The following is a 14,575-nucleotide window of genomic DNA, read 5'->3' as shown; positions in this document are numbered from 1 at the left end:
TCAGTAAAGCGCAGCGCTTCCTACTTATGAGCGCAGCCAAATAAAGTTAAGGCGAACTTTTTCCAATGTTTCAATTTCAATTTTTTCACATCTATGTGCTTCTTGGAAATATTAGGCAAACATCGATCTTTTTAATGATTTAACACAGAAACTTCAGCCTGACAAACTCCTGTCTCCTCCATCAGCTGTCATCGGGCTTAGCAACTGATGGAGGAAATGGCAGTTTTCAGACTGAGATTTAAGGGTGAAAACTAAAAAAAAAGAATATATAGTCATTTCCAAGGAGCAGACATATGATAAAGGGACATAGAAACAACCTTTTAAAAAAGTCCCTTTTTCACCAGCTGCGTTTGTAAGCAGGAAGCGCTGCACTTCATGTGATAAACCATGAGAAAACCAAGGCTGGAGAAGCCTGACTTGTTCATGAAAAAATAATATCTTTAAGCAGATATTTTCATTGTGACGTGAGTGAGCTAGACACGCATTTTTAGGTTTGTATGTGCCGTTAAACTGCGCTGCAGTGCTGTGAAACCTCTGCCTAAACTCCTGTCTCCTTCAGCAGCAGCGCATCAGGCTTTAATGTGCAACTGACGGCTGAAGTTTCTGTGTAACAACAACAACAACAACAACAACAACAACAACAACAAAAAGGATCTATGAGATCACAACAGGCAAGTAATATAGACGTATTACTTGTATTAATATAAACGTAGGCACTTTACGTCAAAGTCATCGTTCAGCCGGGTGTGACGTTCCCACTGGAGACGATAGGAGGCGAGCCGATAAAAACCCGTGTCCATTGCAGGGTCTGAATGCCGATTAGAGCCTTTCCCTCTGCCGTCAGGAGCTGATTGCTAGCGTGTGGGTTTTCCGTCCAGTGGGAAAGGGGTATTTGATACAAGTTTATTTTTGCATCAGAGATTTTATGCTCAACACATTATGCATACATTCAAGTGTCTTTTTTCAGAGTAGTTTACAAAAATCCTACTTTTCCTGTTCATGTATGTTTTTATTAATCATCATCCCATTCAGTGTAGCAATTGATATCAAATTTTCTACATGAGAGAAAATCACTATTAGATATCTATTTCAAATATCTCATCTCTAGATTAATGTATCTAATATTGTGTTGGTTATAAAATAGATTTATTGCTTGTGTTTGTTGAACAATACATAAGATGAGGAACCTGAAATTAAATAAATATTAAATCACAATTTTAGGGAAAAAATCCCAATCAGATTATTTTCTCAACTGGTTCAGCCCTAATTCACACCCATTCACTCCACATTCATGCACTGATAGCAGAGGCTGCTAATCCATCCAGATGCATCCAAACACATCTACACTCCACCGTCACAGCAGTAGGGTCAAACTGGGGTTCAGAGGCTGCTGAGGCTCAAACCCACAACTTTCAGATTGTAAGATGCCTGACTGTACCTGCTGAGCCACAGTCGATGGGCACTCCAAGCTTAGGATATTTCTCCACTATGCAGATGATCAGTAAAAACACAAGCAGAAATGAGGGGAGAGGGTACGGAAGAGTATTGGGGCCACTGAAAAAAAAATTTTTTGAGATGAAAATTTTTTTTTCACTTGTGAGAAAAAAGTCAGAATTCTGAGATTAAAGTCAGAATTCGGAGAAAAAATTCAGAATTCTGAGATTAAAGTCAGAATTCGGAGTTTAAAGTCAGAATTCTAAGATTAAAGTCAGAATTCTGAGGAAAAAAGTCAGAATTCTGACTTTATTCTTCAAATGAAAAAAATTCTCAGTTTTTTTTTTCAGAATTCTGAGATTAAAGTCAGAATTCTGACAAAATTTTTTTTTTCAGTGGCCCTAATATTCTTCCGTAAGAGGGCATTCAGGCTACATCAGTGACTTCTTCAGTAGATTTTCAAGTAATAAAAGCTTTAATAGGGCACAAATATGAGTGGTTTACAGTTATGTTCATTTTACAGTATGGATAATTGAAATAGTTTGAAGAAAGTAACTGTTTTCGTTAAAGGTAAACATTAAAATGTAAACTTTTTAATAACTAAGACTGGACTAAAATATTTTTTGGGTTTTTATCAACTAAAACTATAGAGAATTAAAATGACTAATATGTGACTAAATCTAAAAGAACTTTTCATCTAAAGACTAAATTCAAAATAACTGCCAAATCAACACTGCAGCATTATTAGAGATGTTACGGTAATAGCCACAGCATTGATAACAATGTTACCAATATAAATACTATGATAAAAACAGAAGAATATCAACATGAAACAAAAGTTTCAAATCCTGTGTTGTAGTGTTTTCATTCATACCCCAAGTCAGAATTCTTGTTTCAGTGACAACTTTTCAAAATAAAACTGTCTGGACAAAAGACTTGCGTTTTGTAGATTTATTACAAATCACAGAATTATAAGGTATATATCACGTAGCTCATCTGAATCAGAGGAGTCAATAAAAAGGCATTAAAAAACTCAGCCTGTGTCAACAAATAGCATGAATGCTATAAAAACAGCTGGATCAAAAACAAAGTTAACTAAGATTTATGGGGTCCCAAAAAAGGTTTGGACTTAGCGCAGACTTGGAAAGAACACAGAAAAAGAAATATGTATTCCATGGCAAAGACGTCCTAAGGGAAGAAAAATAATTAGAAGAAGAGAGAATAAGAAAAGACTTGATGAGAAGACAAAGAAAGACCTAATGAAAAGACTAAAAAGACTGCATTTGCTTTGAAACACTTCGTCTTAAACCCAGAGGGGAGAAGCGGGTTCTTCTGAGCCTCCCTGAATCCCGAGGAGATCAAATATCACGTCTCAAACCCACTCTTTATCGAATGAATAATTCACGATTAGACGAGTAGGAACAGCATACGGTTATAAAATTCTACAACAGTGATACTCAACCCACGGCTCTCGAGCTGCACGTGGCTCTTTAGCGACCAGTTGCAGCTCCGCTACGGCTTACTTTTAAAAAATCCTCCCGAAATCCTCTATAAAGGTGAAAACTATCAGCAGTAAAGACCCATTGCAACAAGTCATATCAATAAATCTAAGTCCACACAAAGAAGACAGACTTTAACTTCCAAATTCAAACAAAAACTCATATGTTATTACATCGGGTGCACCCAGGATGGAGGAACGTGCGTAAAAGAGTGCAGAGGACGTCCGCTATTGGCGCGTCTCTTCAGTATGTTCATTCATTGAGGTGTGCTGTCTTGTGTTCAAGATGAAGCTTCTAATGCCCTCATTTTAACAACTTTCTTCAGTCACTTCCTGCCAATGCTCTCCCATACTCGTATTTGATGATAAGTTTTGCAATGCGCATCATCAACAAGCCATTTGGAGGCCCAGGGCAAAGACCAATTATGGGGACCCTCCCCCTTTAGCTAAAAGCAATAATAATGAGAGGGGAAAAAATAGTAAGCATCCCTTTAAGTTAACAGAGTCACAGAACTACAGTAAATGTAAAAAATATGAAATATAAGTACCCGAACAGACACCCATAATTCATCAGCTCTTTGAAAGTTTCTCATAGCTCAAAGTCAGCACAATCCAATATTTTAAAAAGACTTTAGTCCAGATGGAACTTATGTAAATAAAAACATAAGCTTATTATCTGTGAAATATCCTTTCTTCTGACACTAAACAGACATTTAATGTGGCCTATTTCATCCCATTTAACAACACAATAATCCACCAATTCACTGTTTCATTTCAACTATTGATAGAGTGATTATCACATGCCTGGTATTGGATGGTGGCTCCTGTAATAGTATTTTTAAGACAATGTGGCTCTTGGGTAGAATAAGGTTGAGTACCACTGTTCTAGAATAATATCACATCACAGTTCAACATGAACAATATAACTGAAAGCATTTGGCACATGCATAAGCATTTGGACATAAGGACATAAAGAAGGTCGGCCATGTGGAGATGTGTGGTGACCGATACCGGTCATTAGATGGCCCTGTTGGTCCATGGAAGACTCTGATTAAAACTCAGGCTTTTGGTTCTTCTTTAATTTGAGGGTTACAAACATCAGAAACATATCATTGTGTTCCAATTCTTCTACCTAAGAAGAATATGAAAATGTCCTGTTGAACAAACTTATGCTTACAGTATTTATGGGATTTCCAATCCATACAGTTTGAGTCCTGCAGAGAGAACACAAGTCATTTATGACTCATCTGGCTTTGTTGTTTGTCCAGAGATGGGAAGCACTGGCCAATCAGAGAGCACAGGTGCTGCAGGAGAAAGGTTTCTCACCTGTGTGTGTTCTCATGTGGACTGTGAAAGCACTTTTATGTCTGAAAGATTTGTTGCACATTGTTTAAGTGGGTAGGTTTTTCCCCTGTATGGATTTTTATGTGGAGATCCAAATGACTTTTTTTTGTGAATGATGTCCTACAGGTGCCACAGGTGTAGAGGTTTGTATCTGCGTGAGTAAGAATGTGCTTATTCAAATTTGATTTCTCACAGAATCTTCTTCCACAGGTGCTGCAGGAGAAAGGCTTTTCACCTGTGTGTATTCTCATGTGGACTGTCAAATTACGTTTATGTCTAAAAGATTTGTTGCACATTGTGCAGGTATGTGGTTTTTCACCTGTATGTATTTTTAAGTGACTTTGCAAATTACACTGTTGTGTGAAAGATCTTCCACAGGTATCACAGGTGAACAGCCTTGTACCTGTGTGGATAAGAATGTGATGATTCAAATGTGATTTCCTGCAGAATCTTGTTCCACAAGTGCCGCAGGAGAAAGGCTTCTCACCTGTGTGTGTTCTCATGTGGACAGTCAAATCGTGTTTTTGTCCAAAAGATTTGTTGCACAATGTGCAGCTATGTGGTTTTTCCCCTGAATGGATTTTTAAGTGCCTATCCAAATGACTTTTTCTTGTGAATGATCTTTTACAGGTGCCACAGGTGTACAGCTTTGTACCTGTGTGAGAAAAAATGTGCTTATTCAAATGTGATTTCCTATAGAATCTTTTTCCACAGGTGCTGCAGGAGTAAGGTTTCTCACCTGTGTGTGTTCTCATGTGGTCTGTCAAAGAACTTTTATGTCTGAAAGATTTGTCGCACATTGTACAGGTATGTGTTTTTTTACTTGTATGGATTTTGAGGTGCCTTTGCAAAATACATTCATGTGTGAATGATCTTTCACAGGTATCACAGGTGGACTTTATACCTGTGTGAGTAAGAATGTGCCGATTCAAAGCTGATGTGTCAGTCTCCTCCTGTTTGATCCACTCTTCCTCCTGCTCCTCTTTAATCTGTGGAGGCTCTGGCTCCTCCTGGTCCAGACTTGACTTCCTCTCCTGGTGACAGAGCACCTGCTCAACCTCCTCCTCCTTACACACATGTTGCTTTGGGACGTCTGGAGATACAAAAAAAACACAAAGTGAAGGTAGATGAAAAACACAGTGCCAGAGGGGAGGTGCGGGTTCTTCTGAGCCTCCTGAAACCTCTAGGAGGTCAAAAATTGCATCTCAGACCTACTCTACATCAAATTGATAATTCACCATAAGGCAAGTAGGAATAGCATATGGTTATACAATTCTAAAATAATATCACGTCACAGTTCAACATGAAGAACAATGTAACTGAAAGCATTTGGACATAAGGACATAAAGTAGGTTGGCTGCATGGAGACTTGTGGTGACCGATACCGGGCATTAGATGGCACTGTTGGTCCATGGATGACTGATTAAAACTCAGTCTTATGTTATTCTTTGATTTGAGGGTTACAAACATCAGAAACATATCACTGTGTTCCAATTCTTCTATCTAGGAAGAATATGAAAATGTCCTGTTGAACAAAGTTATGCTTACAGTATTTATGGGATTTCCAGTCCATACAGTTTGAGTCCTGCAGAGAGAACACAAGTCATTTATGACCCACCTGGCTTTGTTGTTTGTCCAGAGATGGGAGGCACTGGCCAATTAGAGAGCACAACTGTTGGGGTGTGAAACTGTCTCTTTTGGTCTGTCTTTAATCAGGAGTGTCAAGTTTGGCTCTAAGTCTAAGAAAGAGAATTCTGAGAGACCTGCCACATGTTTAGGAAGTTTACGCATTATTGTCTGCATGGACCTTTACGTGGTTGTCCAAAGAAACTTTATGTCTGAATGATGTCCCTCCACCATTCACGTCTGTCAGTGAGGTGTCTACTATACAGACACCTATGCACCTCAAAGGCAGAACCCACAGCGCTGATAAAAACAAACATGCACCATGTTATCATATTATGTACATTCTATGTTGTTGTAAATGTTATATTATGCTAACTTTACAGAAAATCTACATGTTTATTACTCACATCTTTCTAAGTATTAGACTAAGCACTTCGTCATTTTCTCATGTAAACGGTGGGGCCGTGAGTAATTTGCGCGGCTGTAAAACAAAGGAATAGGGAATCGTAAAATAAAGCACACTGTGCAACAAACTCATCCTCTGTATCAACTCCGCCTTCGGCCATGTTTGTTATATTTCTGTACGTGAGTTTGGAGTGTGTCGCAGTTGATGACGAAAGTGTGTGTAACGGTCGCAAACACATATCTCATCAACAATAGTTTATCATTATTATCGATGAATGCCATTTTCTCATCGTGGAAAGTTTTTTCGTGGGATATCGCAAACAATAAGATAACGCCCATTCCTAAATAGTAGTAATATGGTAACATAAAAAGTGACTTTAACAGTAACATTACCTAAAACTAGTCATGAAAAAGTGGAGGAGTCAAAGTCTCTTTTCTAGCAGATCTCAGATATCAAAGGTACAGCTTCTCAGCAGTGTCAGTTCTTCTCTCATGAACCATCGAGTCAGCACCAATTCTGAGAGACCTGCCACATGTTTAGGAAGTTCATACATTATTGTCTACATGGATCTTTAAGTGCTTGTCCAGAAAACATTTCTGTGTGAATGATATTACACAGGTACCACAGGTGTGCAGCTTCATACCTGTATATGTAATAATGTGCAGATTCAAAGCTGATGTGTCAGTCTCCTCCTGTTTGATCCACTCTCCCTCCTGCTCCTCTTTCATCCGTGGAGCCTTTGGCTCCTCCTGGTCTGGACTGGACTTCCTCTTCTGGTGACAGAGCTGCTGCTCAACCTCCTCCTCCTTACACACATGTTGGTGTGGGACGTCTGGAGATACAAAAACAAAACAAAATGAAGGTAGAGGAAAAACACAGTTTCAGTATGTATCGTTTTGAGCATTGTGTTAGTTTAGGAGATTTCAAGACTAGAATTAGGGAACACTTGACCAGTGTGTCCAGTGTTTTTCTGCTGAAAGCTGCTGATTTGTTGATTGATGTAACCTATGTTCTATGTCGTGTTCTAATGTCATATATGTGAAACTTATCATGCTGCTGTCTTGGCCAGGACTTCCTTGTAAAAGAGATTTTTTGTATCTCAATGGGAATAAATCCTGGTTAAATGAAGGTTAAATAAATAAATAAAAAATAAATCATACTACTGATTGTTAGAGCCCAAGAGTCTTTAAAGGGGACATATTTTACCTTTAAAGACAAGTTTATATTGGTCTCAGATAGGGGTGGGAATTGATAAGATTTCATCAATATCGATGCTGTTATCAATTCTTCTTATCAATTTGATTCTTTATCGATTCCCTTATCAATTCCTACCTGGGAATTTTCTTTTTGGATTGCTAAAAATGTTAAATATCAAGTGTTTGGGAGGGTAGCATGCTAAGACAAAAAAATTCTCTTTTTTGTTGGATATGTCTTGGTTAAGACAAACTGCTCTCTGGATCTTTAATCTGTGAACTTGAAGTAGAATACAGTACTACTGCGCATTTTCTTTAAAAGACAAAACCTTAAAATAAATATAAAACCAGTCTCTGGATCTAGGGATGAGACCGATCCGATCCAATATTGGTATCGGGTCCGATATGGACGTAATTAATAGATCAAATATCTGACTGACGGCGCCGATCCAAATCCATCCTACAGTTTGCGGTAGACCATGAATGCACCGCAGTCTAACACAAGACAGTCTGTGTGTAACTAAGCAAGTATCAGCTGGGGATGTTCTTAGCAGTATAATTACCTTGTAGATTAAACGTAAATCTATATTTAGAATAGTCAAAACTATTCTAAAGACGAGAGAACACAAAGAAGAGTGGGTGTGACATTAGCCTGACAACACTCTCTACAGAGTGGCTGGCGTCGTTCCTCTTTGCAGATTAATATCGTGCTTTTCACTTTGGGTGAGTAGTCATATGTGGTCTTAACCCTCGACAGCCCACATACCACTTTATTTCCATTTACTACTTAGGAAAACTGTGATACCATAGTCTTCCTACTATACGCTAACAGCTTAGACACCGCTTCTCATTGTTTACATCTGGTGAAGGGTCAGAGAGGAAGGCTGCAGCCATTAACTGAAGCTACAGCGGTCTCAAGTGGCGGGAGGTTCATTATTTTCCCCACAGTTGTTGCACTTTAATTTTTAAAAATTTAATTGAAAACCTTAAAGTTGTTGCTGCTGCAATAGCCATACTACTTGAGTTATCATGTTCATATAAAGCATTGTTGTTAACTTATTTGAAGAGCTTTTGATAATGTTGTTTATTTTTTCTACAGTTCATGCACTTTAATTTCAAATATTCAGTTTGAAAATCTTAAAGTTGCTTCTGCAACAATCCTACTTGAGTTATGCTATTTAGGGTAAGCATTGTTGTTTGTAATTTATAATCAGTTGTTTTATTGACAATGTAGATAATTATTCTTTAGTAGTAGTTCAAATAAATGTTTGGAATACATTTAAATTCAAATTTTTTTTTTTTTTTAATAAGAGGAGCTGGGTGTTTTACTACAGCTTCATGTAACCTCACACATTATACCGAAAAAATAATAATTGTTAAAAATATAGGCTATATATATATATAGTCAATTTGATGTTGCCATTTAATTAAAAGACTAAACACGTCTTACTCTGCACTGCACAACAATATTTACCATCATGACATTGTGAGTGGGTTTTAACAAAAACAATGAGACATCTTACCCATGAGGGGGCGATTTAACTTTCGGAGAGAGGGAGAGGGCAAACAGAAGAAGTACTCGAGCAGCGCAATGCATTATCTCAATTTGCCAAAACACAAAATAAAGAGAGCGAAGCGAAGTGAGGTGTGGGACTATTTCAGTTTATAGAATCATTGAGAAACACACTCATTAGTTACAGTTATTGTTATATAGGGAAATGTTATACATATATATATTTGAGTTTCCATTGGCTGGCATTGGCAGGTAAAAAGGGTGGAAGTCCGGCAGATAAAAATATACCCCGTCAAAATGTCCGTCAGAACATGCCAATGACTAAATAAGTAAAAACTGAATACTTGCAGATTATATTTTGTGTAACCTACAAGATATGTTGCCAGAATGCGTTAATACTAACTAAAAGTAGCCTGCTCTTACTATCTACTGTCCTGCGGTGCTAGGGTTGGAATCAGATCGGAACTGAAAAAGTGGATCAGAGCATCCCTACTTACAACTGCCTCTTTGAAGAGGCAATGTTTCATCTTCCCGCCAGTGCCAACTGCAGAACATCTGGGCGGTCATTCCCTGTGTCCTCTCTGGCATCACGACAGCATGGACTAGAAATCCCAAAAAGGACTATAATTATACGTTTGTCCTTAACAACACATTCATATGCATATGGAGTACGAAAAAACGCAGAATATTGATGAATTTTTCTTTGATGTTATCCTTCCAACAACTGAGAACGGACATAAGCTGCATGACTCTGAAATCTGCTATGGACCCACAGTGCCATCTACTGGCTGTTTTGGTTATTACAGCTCCTCCATACAAAAAGGCTGTAACTATTAAGATATTCCATTTCTAATACTGTGCATGCTCATTCACCTTGCTGTTTGGTTGATTATGCAAAATATAATTTGGTGATGCCATGCCATCATTGTGTATAATGTTTGTTATCTTCTCTTAATAATAACTTTATTTATATAGCACTTTTTGAAACACACAGTTACAAAGTGCTTCACAAAACCCAAAAGGAGCAGACAGAAAAGCAAACAAACATATAACAAACAAATCCCCAAAAGTAACACAACCAACATACTGAATGCTCAAATGCAACACATGTACATACACACAAAATAAAAAAAAAAAAAAAAAGAGGAGACGTGCCTCATATAATGATAAGTAGCCTAGCTATTAACCCTCAGGCCATCCTTTAAAAAAAATCCCACTCTCCCTCTTAAAACCCTTTTAGGACATTGGATATATTCAAAAGTATTAAAAATAAATGAAAAAACTTAAAAAAAAAAATGGTACTCAACTCCAGTCCTCATCATGAATAGCAGATATGTATTATTTTTCATAATTTTAACCCTATAAATGCCAGTTTATTGACATAATGCCACATTTTCTGACACACACAAAAAATTATTTTCTATTTGAAAAATGCAAAGCAGATTTTTTATTTTTTTTTTTGCAGGGATTATCAGTCTTGGATATGTCAATGATTAGTAGCAACACTGATTTTGATGTACTGTTAGGTTTAGTGTAGTAACAAAAAAAAAAAAAAAAAACACACACTCTCCCTCTTAAAGCCTTTTTAGGACATTGGATATATTTAGAAATATTAAACATGAAAGATTTTTTTTTCGCCCTTAACTCCAATCCTCATCATGTATAGCAAATGTTAATTCATTTTCATAATTTTAATTTTTCACCAGACTCTGAAATCCATAGAAAGCACCCAAAGTATTTGCAGTGATTAATTCCATTGGCCCACAGTCACAGATCTATCCTGTCAGTTCAAACAAGGTCATTATTTCCCACATAGCCTCTCTGCAAATATTGAAAAATTGTGAAATTTGGCAGCATTTTTTTGGTGTGCAAATATTTTTACCCCGAATGACTGAATTACAGAGGAATTGACAGGATTTCTTATATCTGTAGTGGCAGTAGAATGAAAAAGGTGGTTTTAATGGTAGTCAATGTGGCCTAAAAGGGCTTTAGGAGGGAGAGTGTGAGTTTTTGTTTACACAGTGGAAAATTCTGTCATCACAGTGCGGATAATGAAATTTCAAAAATTCATTAAAAAACAAACATCCTTGTCAAATATCATCATCTTAGCATAACTGCCAAAGTAAGGGCAAAAAATAAAATTTAAAAGCCCTAAAAGGGCTCTAGGAGGGCCTGAGGGTTAATGTATTTTCCCATGATGAATAGTTAAGCATACTTAAGATAATGAGTGCCAATCCAGGATGTGAAATATATTGTGTCTCTTAATCCCATTTCCTTGCTGCAATGTTTCTTTCTTTTTTAGTTTAGTTAGATTTTTATTCAGTGAAGGGTAAAGCTGAAACACGATACTTTTTCCTTGCCCAGGAATAATAGCAACCTGCCTCCAGGTTTAAAAGAGTGTCCCGCTATTGGACTCATCTCTTCTCTTCTTTATTGCGTCGGCATTCCAGCTTTTCTTTGGGCTTTTTCCCAAGTTTTGCCCTCTTAGGTTTTGGCCTTCCAGATTTTCCTCACCCAGATGCCTATTATTCCATCCGCTTTCCTAGTGCGACACTACTGTGGACCTTTTTCCTATAGCCACAGCTTCTTCAATTATGTTTTGTTTTGTTTTGTTGTTTTGTTTTTTAGAACTTTATTTCAAGATTGAAATACATACAATGTTTGAATGCTTAAATATGGATACAACTTACAGAAGTCAGTGTAGCATAGACAGTAAAGGACAAAGAACAACAAAGAGTAATGAGAATCCATCCATCCATTTTCTATACTGCTTTTTCCGTTCTGGGTCACAGGGGGGCGGGAGCCTATCCCAGCTGTCATCAGGCGAGGAGCGGGGTACACCCTAGACTGGTCACCAGTCAATCCCAGGACTAAGACAGACAACCAGGAACGTTCACATTCACACCTACGGGCAATTCAGAGTCATCAACTAACCTAATGAGCATGTTATTTGTGGTGGGAGGAAGCCAGAGTACCCAGAGAGAACCCACGCGTGCACGGGAAGAACATGCAAACTCCACACGGAAAGGCCCTGGCCCTGACGGGGAAGCTAACCGGCAACCTTCTCGCTGTGAGGCAACAGCGCTACCCCTGAGCCGCTGTGCCACCCTGAGTAATGAAAATAACTTTTAAACAAAAACAGGGGGATGACATATGATCTCATACTTAAGTAAAATAAATCAGTTCAATTCATCAAGGACAAAAACTTTAAATTGAGAGCACATGTTTACAGTTAAAGCTTTCTTGTTTTTGGATGAAGAAAAGGCTCTACTATAAAACTCAGTTTCTTTCAGAAAGGCTGCAAAGTGGGGTTTGTTTTTTGAATATTTACATTTGTGAATATGGAACTTTGCGTGTAGTATTATGAGAATAATCACAAAATATTCATTAGCATGGGACTTTTGAAAGTCCAAGTGGCCAAAAAGAACATTTTCCAGAAAAAGTTCGAAGTCACAGGTAATATTATCTAATATACAAATATCTTGCCATAGCTTATGAGTGTATGTACATTTCCAAAATAAATAGTGTCTGCATGAGATTCACAAAATGAACAACTTACATCAAGATCTTTTTTGAACTTGACAAAGAGGGATTTTGTTGGATAACAATGATGGATGAGGAAACTTCTTTAACTTTGTTGACCAAAAAATATTTCTGTGGAAGGATCCATATTTTTTTCCATCATAAATTTTTCACATGCCTATTCCAATACACAGTTGCAGAAGGGACAGAAACAACATCAGACTGGAAAAGGGCTCTGATTTTTCAGTTATTTCTTAATATAGGAGAATTAAAGCAGATTTAATTTAAGCAGTGAGTCTGTCACATTTACAGAAAAAGTAAACTGGCTAACTGGCTAACGATAATTTCTCAATCTGCAATTGTAATTCCTTTCAAAGAGCTGGTTTTAATGTGATTATTTAAGAGCTGAGTGATAATCAGAAAAAGGTACGGTGATATTGGGCAGCCCTGTTGAACTCCTCGCTTAATGTCAAAAAGAGGAGTTGTGTCAGGATTCAGCTTTATGGAACCATAGCTATTAGTATATAGGGTGATAATTAGGGGTGCACCAATTATCTGGCTGATCACCGATATTTAAAAAGCCTGACCTGCCGATCGATTCCGATTTTGGCCGATACCAATCTTTTTTATAACTGACAGCATCATTTTTATTGAAAAACATTGAACAATACCCGTGAAACAATACAAACTTGTTGTTTTAACTGCACATGAGGTAGTTCTCTCAAATATAAATGAAAAGTTTAGAGCATTGCTGTCCAGACTACTAAATTATATCAGCTCCTTTAGTCTTTCATTTTTCACATTTTAGTAGGTAGAGGCAAATGAAACCGATCTTATTTACAAGGATCGGCCTATTGCCGGTCTCCTAAAATTAAGGAAACTTAACCATATTTTCAAACATTTATGTCTAATTTTAAATATTTTAAACATGTTTATATCTTTGATATTTTGGTCTGCAAATGTTCCTAAACATCTGTCTTTACCAGGTAATCAGTTATTTGGTGTTAGTAATGAATTTATTGCCAACACTACCTGATTATTCTACTCTGATAATGCTTAAAGCAAGAGCGGAAAAGTGCCAAAAACAGCTTAAAGTAATAAAAATAAGTTAAAGATGGCAAAAATGGTCAAAAAATGGGTGAAAATTGGATATATATATATATATTTATATATATATATACAGTATAGCAATTGAGATTTTTTTACAGATTTTTGGGGTGTTTTGCTGCTCATGACTATGATTGATGCTAAAATGCTGTGTGTTGATTGGTGGAAAATCTGTGTAGGAAACCGATTTTAGGAGTAGGTATTAGTCAAGAATAGTTGATTTATATGTGTTAATCATAAACCATACCATAATGGCTGACACTTGGATCTATGAAAACATATATAACATTGATTCATACCTCAGAAAATTAAGTTGGTTGCAGAGCTCAGTCGAAGGAGTCCACTCACAGCACCATCTTGGATCCCTCCCTCAGTTTCTTTAAGTTTTACCATTTAAGCCCAACACGCCCTGACGTCACAGTTGAGGCAGTCTATTTTACTCAGTCCAGGTGGCATAAAAGTATTGATATCTATGACATTGTCTATTTTGATTTCAGTTGTTTCTTTACCGTAATGGTTTTCTACACGTGCACCACAAAAAGTTGTGGAGGCTGGCTTAACCACAGTTTGAAAACTGGCGGTTGGATTCATTCCCCTTTTAAAAGAATATATGAGCTAACCATAGCCCATTACGACTCAGTCTACAAATATCAGTTACTGATTGTTTATTTCAAACATGGGCCCCATATCTCGTCTTAATAAAAAAAATTTCTGAGCAGAAATACAAAGTTAAAATCGTATTTCCTCACCTATTCTGTGTAAGATGATGTAAGGCAGCATTCTGCGCTGACGGTCGATCTCTGCCTCGTTCTCGACGGCAGCTCTTGTAGCATCGTCACATATTTCCTCAGCTGCAGCAGCAAACTGCTCGTTGACGATATCTCTAAACTTATCCAAAGAAAACATTCTTGTTCCTTATTCAGCTTTAAAAT

General features: G+C 37.3%; 1 protein-coding gene across 2 annotated transcripts; it reads right to left on the bottom strand.

Annotated features, from left to right (window-relative positions):
• Positions 1 to 3,428: 3,428 nt before the first annotated feature.
• On the bottom strand, positions 3,429 to 14,575 carry LOC121528368 (gastrula zinc finger protein XlCGF57.1-like). 2 transcript variants are annotated; one of them, XM_041815803.1, is made up of 4 exons: positions 14,393 to 14,575; positions 9,512 to 9,616; positions 6,952 to 7,140; positions 3,429 to 5,369 (listed from the first exon to the last, which is right to left on the bottom strand). In XM_041815803.1, the coding sequence occupies exons 1-4, from the start codon at positions 14,547 to 14,549 to the stop codon at positions 4,294 to 4,296; spliced, it is 1,527 nt and encodes a 508-aa protein (XP_041671737.1). In that variant the 5' UTR covers positions 14,550 to 14,575; the 3' UTR covers positions 3,429 to 4,293. The 2 variants fall into 2 exon arrangements, with proteins under 2 accessions (XP_041671737.1, XP_041671738.1); XM_041815804.1 differs by lacking the exon at positions 9,512 to 9,616.

The sequence above is a fragment of the Cheilinus undulatus genome, linkage group 20, assembly GCF_018320785.1.
Source record: "Cheilinus undulatus linkage group 20, ASM1832078v1, whole genome shotgun sequence".
In the NCBI taxonomy this organism is placed as follows: domain Eukaryota; kingdom Metazoa; phylum Chordata; class Actinopteri; order Labriformes; family Labridae; genus Cheilinus; species Cheilinus undulatus.
The sequence above is the reverse complement of the archived record's forward strand: the minus strand, read 5'-3'. Positions and strand labels throughout refer to the sequence as shown.

What these genes read in the sequence shown, in the direction of transcription:
- LOC121528368 (XM_041815803.1), bottom strand. Translation starts at nt 14,549, where the DNA reads ATGTTTTCTTTGGATAAGTTTAGAGATATCGTCAACGAGCAGTTTGCT. An exon ending in CATCATCTTACACAGAATAG is followed by an intron (nt 9,617 to 14,392) that starts GTGAGGAAATAC and finishes TGGGATTTCTAG; the next exon opens with TCCATGCTGTCGTGATGCCA. An exon ending in GCCTCTTCAAAGAGGCAGTT is followed by an intron (nt 7,141 to 9,511) that starts GTAAGTAGGGAT and finishes TTGTATCTCCAG; the next exon opens with ACGTCCCACACCAACATGTG.